This window comes from Mytilus edulis, unplaced genomic scaffold (genome assembly GCF_963676685.1).
Source record: "Mytilus edulis unplaced genomic scaffold, xbMytEdul2.2 SCAFFOLD_1635, whole genome shotgun sequence".
NCBI lineage: Eukaryota > Metazoa > Mollusca > Bivalvia > Mytilida > Mytilidae > Mytilus > Mytilus edulis.
Window position 1 is genome coordinate 15,411 of NW_027268990.1, and position 7,274 is coordinate 22,684.

The window sequence follows — 7,274 nt, forward strand, 5'->3', positions numbered from 1 at the left end:
TATGGACACAACATTCAAGCTCGATACAGCTCTGCATTTTGGGTTGTGATAAAAATTTTGACGTACAAGTTTCTGACACAAAACAAATTTCCAAAAACTGGAAACAAACTTTTTTTCCCAAAAAAAACATAGCCCCCCCCCCCCCAGAAAATCAAATGGTTGCTGCCTAAAAAAAATCTATGATGCACACATAAAATATTCATTTTAGAGAAAAGCACTTCTCCCTTTACCACTAGGATTCAATGAATTCAAATAAGAGAAAAAGAATTTTATTTGTTGATGCACACTTGTTCATAAACCTCTATGTGTCCTGGAAAATAAGAATTCACAAATTGGGGTTTTTACCCACCATTTTCTTTTGTAATTGGGTGATAAAGTTTTTTAGTTGCATTATCAATTCCAATTCACCCCTCAAATTAATATCAAATTGGGTTTTTCACCACCAAGCTCCTTAATGTATTGGTTTTTCTCATCAAGACAATATTGAATATTTAGGTAATATCAATCCCAGATGTTTCTCCATCTTAAATATGTTTCGTTCTTTGTATATATGTGCTATAGCTGTTATATTGTTTCATTCACAGACTAGCATTTGTAGGTTTAATTTGTGTCCCATAGTAAATAAACTCGAATTTATACTTGAATGTTTTTGTTTTATTCAATTTACATAAATCTGGATCAAGTTGTACCTTATAAGAACTTTTGGTTTCCGATGCTTTCCAACTACATAACATGTCATAATTGATTTGGCCTTTCACTTTTTCCAACGGATTTTGTTTTTGACGAAACCCCATGTTTATTAGCAATGTTCTCGTTAAGGTCACAAACACGCCCTTGCGTTCGATAGATGCTTCCTAAAAACACTGGCCGAGTCTTGTTATCATCATAACTTTCCCTCAGCTATTCAAAAGAAGCTGAAAACATGCTTCTATTCAATATTTTTACCGGACATTCACTTTCATTTAAATTCAATATATGTTATGATGAACCCCTAGCAATCCGAGAAAAATATGACAACATGACACACGCTAATTGGATAAACGCAGCGAAGATCGAAATGTTTTCAAAAACATGTGTACCTTTTGAGCAACTGAATATTCCAACAGGGAACCATTTCAGCTACTTAATGCAAGGATCTATTTTTAGAACGAAAGGACATCTCCAATTATAATTATTATAAAAATAGATTTATGCCACGACTGTAAACAGATAGGGGTAAATAACGCAAACAGTAGCCAATTAAAAAGGGTTGAGAACTCATGGCTTTGGCAATGCAAGGATCTATTTTTTAGAACGAAAGGACATCTCCAATTATAATTATTATAAAAACAGATTTATGCGACGACTGTAAACAGATAGGGGTAAATAACGCAAACGGTAGCCAATTAAAAAGGGTTGAGAACTCATGGCTTTGGCATCTAATTGGGTTTTCCTTTGAATTAATTGGGTTATTGAACCCTGCAATGGGCAATTGCATTGGTTTTTTCTTATTTGTATTGCGTGATTACTCAAATACGCAGCTTATCTGGAGCTCTGCAAGGGAAGTTCTTTTCAAGAAATTGAGACAGAAGGGTAAAATCAAGAAACCTTAAGCATTCCTTAAACTTTAAATACAATGTTCAACATTTCTGAATGTATGGAGCGCCAATTTCCCAAAATTTTTCGCTCGTCTTTGAATATTCTTCACTTTACCTTAATTTTAAGTGCCTACGACATTATCCTAGTGTTAACCAACATTTAAAGGAATGTGCGACCTTTGTTAAGATACAAGTTTTCATTGTACAAGTTTACCAGTGCATAGTCTGACGACGATGTAAAACTTATCAGAGACAAATATTCTCTTTATAATTACAAGGTCTTTAAAATAGTTATTTGGCACACATGTTCCCCTTCTCTCATCCATTGATATATATATTTGATCAAAAAGGGCAAGTATTTACACATTAAGCACTTCCAAGACTGGGTGAATGGAAGAATGACCATCATTTCTATGATACTGGTATCATGGTGTGCAGAGAACAATAATTGAAGAAATAGATTCTACTGGGGTGGTGGGTTAAAATCTATCTATAAGTACATGTATCTTTAGTTAAACACCATATTTATCCACAAGATTAACAGTGTTGTTGAGTTGCTGTTTCATTAATGCATATCCCATTTCTTCACTTGTGTTGTTTGATATGATGTGTGTAAGCATGATTAGTGAAAATGTCAAAAAAATATGTTACTACCATCACTGTATTATATAATAATTAAGGAGACATCATTTCAACTACTATTGAAATTCAACTGATCTCAAGCTACGTATAATCTAAATCTGCCCTTCTATTATAAACTTTGAATAAACAAAAACTTGACATTTCACTATTTGGATTTCATTCAACACATAAAATGTCTTGACATGTATTTAATACAAAATAAATACACAGGCAACATAAGCTGCAGCCACATCCATCTCTGTATATACCATTACTGAAAAAAATAATAAATAAATAATATTAGTAACATTTCCCTACTCAACTCACTAATTCACAACTGTATGTTAAACATTTCATTTTGTTACTTCATTATTCCAAAAAATGTCCTTTATAATATTTTTGGCACATTTGCTTAAAAGTAGAACAAGGATGAAGCATCAGAAAACATTTATATATGACCAAACATTACATTTTCCTTCATGTTTTTTAAGCTTAAATTTACTAGTTCACATTTAAATTGTTGAAAGATAATTAATTTAGCTGCAGTTTGTTTTAGATAATAAGTTATTCAGCAGATCATTTATCTTTGATAGGCCACATTTAAAAGAATGTCTATTTCCCCTCTCCTGGTTCTATCGATCCTTGTAAACAGACCAGGCAGGCTGGTCCTTTTTTTTAACTGGATGTCATAGCGTGTTCACATGGATGGTTTGACATCCAGTTGAAGCCACTTATCAGTTGTTTGTGCTCAATTTGAGTGTATTTATTTAGATTATCAATCCTTTTGCTTTCAATGTCAGAATGGAAATAAACTATTTCAGGAATTAAAAAAAATATGGGTTTTTTTGGTGGAAAATATTTGACAAGCTGAAGTGGGCTTATACTTGACCCGGTTGGGGAGAGGGGAAACAAACATAATTTTTATTTGGCCCTATGTCAGATATCTAATAGCTGTGCTGTGTGCAGATAAGGAAAAATGGAAAATCAAATGGCTAAAAAAGGTGTGCATATACATGTAGTTTGATGCAATCAATTGATAAAGCTATGCTTCCCAAAATGAAAGTAATAAAAATCACACGATTTATTCAGTCTTATTACATGTAATTAAAGTATTGAGATTAGAATCTCAAACTTAAATCATAAATAATGTAGCAAACATTATAATGAATAGCAATTCTATATATCCATCAGATTTACTTTCAAAGAGTAAAACAGCAAATAGACTTGGATCTAAGAGATAAAAGATTGATATTTGTGACCTATTCTTCCATTTCAATGAGACTTGAAAGTAATATTGAGACAATTTTGAAACTTGCATTAATCTTGAAATAACATAAAATCCAGATACACTAAATATGCCATCAGAAAAAGACAATGGTTGTCCATTAGATCCATTATGGGTATAAATAAACTGTAGATACAGAAACATATACATCCTTATGTAATTTTGATAGTAAATTGCTAATCATGTTGAATTTTAACCTAAATACGCAAAAATCAGTCAATGAGCCACAACTGAAGGTGCAGGACCATAAAAACCTCCCATGTTAATCAGGAATGGTAATTCATACAAATAATCCTTCAATTATTATAAGTCGTTCCCTTTAAACTGACATAAACACAACCTAGAAAATGAAAGTTTCAAAGTGAGGTTGTGAGGCCATATCCTTATTCAAATAAGAATTTCAAATGACTAAACTGTTATAAGACGAACCAAAGTTTCAAAATTGCCACAAATGATAACTGATAAAAAAAAAACCTCTAAAAATAAAATGAACAACCTAGTGCTGTTCTTTTTTTCACAAATAAAAAACCAAGGTTAATCATGAAAAACATTATTTCTAAAATTATGTTTAAAGAAGCAAAGAAATGCAGTGTTGTAATCTAAACTTCTACATTTTAGGTAAATACTGTTTCAAATACAAAATACATCAATAACACATTAAAATCTGCTGATCTTGTGTGAGAGACAACATTACAGACACATGTATACACAGTAAAAGGACAAGAAAAGTTACAATTGAGGGTTTGACACATTTAAAATTAAATCATATCTTGCAGATACTTTTTTTTAAACTGTAAAACTTGTTTTATATTGTAATGAGCTTAGGGCTTTTCCAGAAAAAAATGTATGGGGGGGTTGGAAGGCACATTATATTAATAATACATGGGTGATGGGTATCAGAGCAACTTTTTACACTATAATTCTCAATTACAATTGTCTCGGTGGCGGGTGCTGACAAAAAACTGCCTTCCAACCCCCCCCCCCATACATTTTTTTCTGGAATGGCCTTTAATAATTGTTTTAATAACTAGAATTATATTTGATCACAATAGATTGGCTGTCCTTCCCATTATGAAAGTTATACCCCCACCACCCAAAAATAAATTGAAGGGAAGCATTTTTTTTTAAATGTGAAAGATAGAATTTAAACATCACTTTTTACATAAGACATGATGCATTTTAGTAAAATGTCAAGTCTAATGATTTTTGATCATTTTTTTCTGTTATTTTTTCCTAATGTAAATTTTTTTTGGAATTTCATGATGGTTCCATAAAAACTTATTTAGTCTTTATTCTATTAAATTAAATGAGCTTTTAAAAAAAAAGACCTTCATTAAAAATCCTTAAATATAAAATATAGACAGTTTTGTCTTTATCAAGTGTCAAACCCTATCAAACAGATTAGCCTATGACTTGCTCTTCAGATACTGGACACTTCAGTCCATTCTTTTTTAAAGATGTTTTTTCTTTAATCAATTTTAGTTTTCAACTTGCACATGTATATAAAATGTCTGAGAAACATTTGCAGATTGGTGAAATAAGAACTGAGCATTTCTTCACAATTTGATTTTTGCCGAAAGATCTTTGCAACTGTAAAATCATACATAGACTGATACTGCAAAGTAATCAAATACTATGCTAACAATAACAGTACTATGGAATATTATCTTTATCTGATTTCTGCAACTATTTCCTATTCATATACAGGTAGTTAGTGTTAGAAATATTATTCACTTCAAAACAGATTTAACTTTGGGAAAGAAATCAAACATTCACTATAAATCATCATAGACTTTTTTCTAGGTTTTATGAACAAGCATATACAGGAGCACCTGTTTATGAATAGTATTAATGATAAGAAAGGATTTCACTCTGAAGATAGATATATATACAAGCCACTCAAGTCTTACCATCTGTAATCTGTATGTTTACTTCTGAAAAGTGGGAGTTATAATGACATACATGGAAAAATTACAGTTGCAGTACTCAGTAAAATGATATTTAACCTATAATGCAACTCTAATGTAAAACATACAAATTTCCATTCAATAGTCAGTGTACTGCATGAATTTCTGAAAATACATATTTTTCATGGGAAAGAACATCCAAGTGTTATTTCCTATATTAAAATATCTCAATCTAAAAAGTATTTTTCATGGGAAAGCACATCCAAGTATTGTTTCCTTTATCAAAATATCTCAATTTACAAAATACAGCTAGGTTTTCAGTTGCCAATGGTTGACGGACATTAAATAACTGTACAGAATGAATCGCATATCACATACTACATGTATTATCTAGTAACTGAGGAAAGACAAAAATGTATCCATTGTGTAAAACACGAGGACTAGATTGTGACACATAAACATGTATATAAATTCTGAACCATTACCAAGGAAATAAAATAACTGTTTTACCAAGAATGCATCGGATTACTTTTTCTGCCTTATATTGATTTCCTAATTGTACAAAATTATTTTTTTACCTTTTTGCCTGTTCCAACTTTGGCTTTCTTTGTTCCTCTGACCTTCTTTTGTCTGTTCTTTCTTTCTTTCCTCTGTTTTCTACCTGCTCTTTGAAGTTTTTCTGCTACACCATGCTGTTGATAGAAAAACATGTTATCACCAAATAAACAAATTATGTTCTTCTCCAAAAGCATATCTATTATAAAAAATTATTGAATTGCATACACAAACATGTACTTAACCTGTCCTTATTGTTGATAAAAATTAATCCTACATGTAGATTAAAGAACTTACTTTTTCTCATTTTAACAAGTACAAATTTGATAAATTTACTATTGTGTCTATAACATTACTTTTCACTGCACCAAACAGTTCAGTTATATATTAACCAGTAATTTTCAGCTGTTGAAATGCAAACTTAATAGCAATTTATTTTAACGAAACTAAAACAAATCATACTCGGATAAGTCTGTATTTAGGTTCAAATTTCTTGGCAAAGTCTAAGCTGTCATATATCAGTCCAAATCCAGTGGTCTTGCCACCTCCAAACTTTGTCTTGAATCCAAAACAGAATATTACATCGGGTGTGGTCTTGTACATTCTAGCCAATTTTTCACGGACATCAGTTTTGGCAACCGTCGCCTTGCCGGGATGTAGAACATCTACAATCTGAAAATAATTATGAATGCTAATTTAAAAAAATCTATTGCAAATGACAGAAAGGAAATACAGGTACAGGTAATGAATAGGAATACTTGCTCGTGTTTTTTTATTGTTGTATCCCAATTTTTCATAGGAAAATTGTCGAGATGATATTTGTATTAACAGCTGCTTCTTTGTGGCAAGGAATGCCGAGGTATGCTTTAACCAGGAAAAACACCACATTTTAATTGTTGTACATATATGTGGAGTCCTTTATTCAAATTAAAAAAGATGTGGTATGATTGCTAATGAGACAACTCTCCACAAAAGACCAAATGCAAAGGAATGTTCCTTAATGTTTAATGATTAGATTTATATTCAGTCCAATGTTTTGTTTGTATTACAATTTTTTGGAGATTGTTAACCACTTCCCAGGGTGGACTGCTGTATACAATTGCAGAGGTTTGTTTTCCTTTAGACAAACCTGACATTTTTCAATCTTCATGTACCATGATAAAACATTTTGAATACACTTCAACAGATTATCTAATGTCTATACATACCATCTGCTTCCGGCACAGCAGACGATTGGTCATAAATTTCCTAGTACGAATGGTGGCACCTTCACTCTGAAAAGTATACAACAGATAACATGAAATGATGATTTTTGACTCTAGGAGTCCA

At 31.4% G+C, this 7,274-nt stretch overlaps 1 protein-coding gene across 2 annotated transcripts; it reads right to left on the bottom strand.

The window, feature by feature from the left end:
- Positions 1–2,392: 2,392 nt before the first annotated feature.
- Positions 2,393–7,256, bottom strand: LOC139509331 (small ribosomal subunit protein eS24-like). 2 transcript variants are annotated; one of them, XM_071296125.1, is made up of 5 exons: positions 7,154–7,256; positions 6,408–6,617; positions 5,969–6,082; positions 5,394–5,417; positions 2,393–2,472 (listed from the first exon to the last, which is right to left on the bottom strand). In XM_071296125.1, exons 1-4 carry the CDS (start codon positions 7,184–7,186, stop codon positions 5,412–5,414), a joined length of 363 nt encoding a protein of 120 aa, XP_071152226.1. In that variant the 5' UTR covers positions 7,187–7,256; the 3' UTR covers positions 2,393–2,472; positions 5,394–5,411. The 2 variants fall into 2 exon arrangements, with proteins under 2 accessions (XP_071152226.1, XP_071152227.1); XM_071296126.1 differs by lacking the exon at positions 5,394–5,417.
- Between the last annotated feature and the right edge of the window lie 18 nt (positions 7,257–7,274).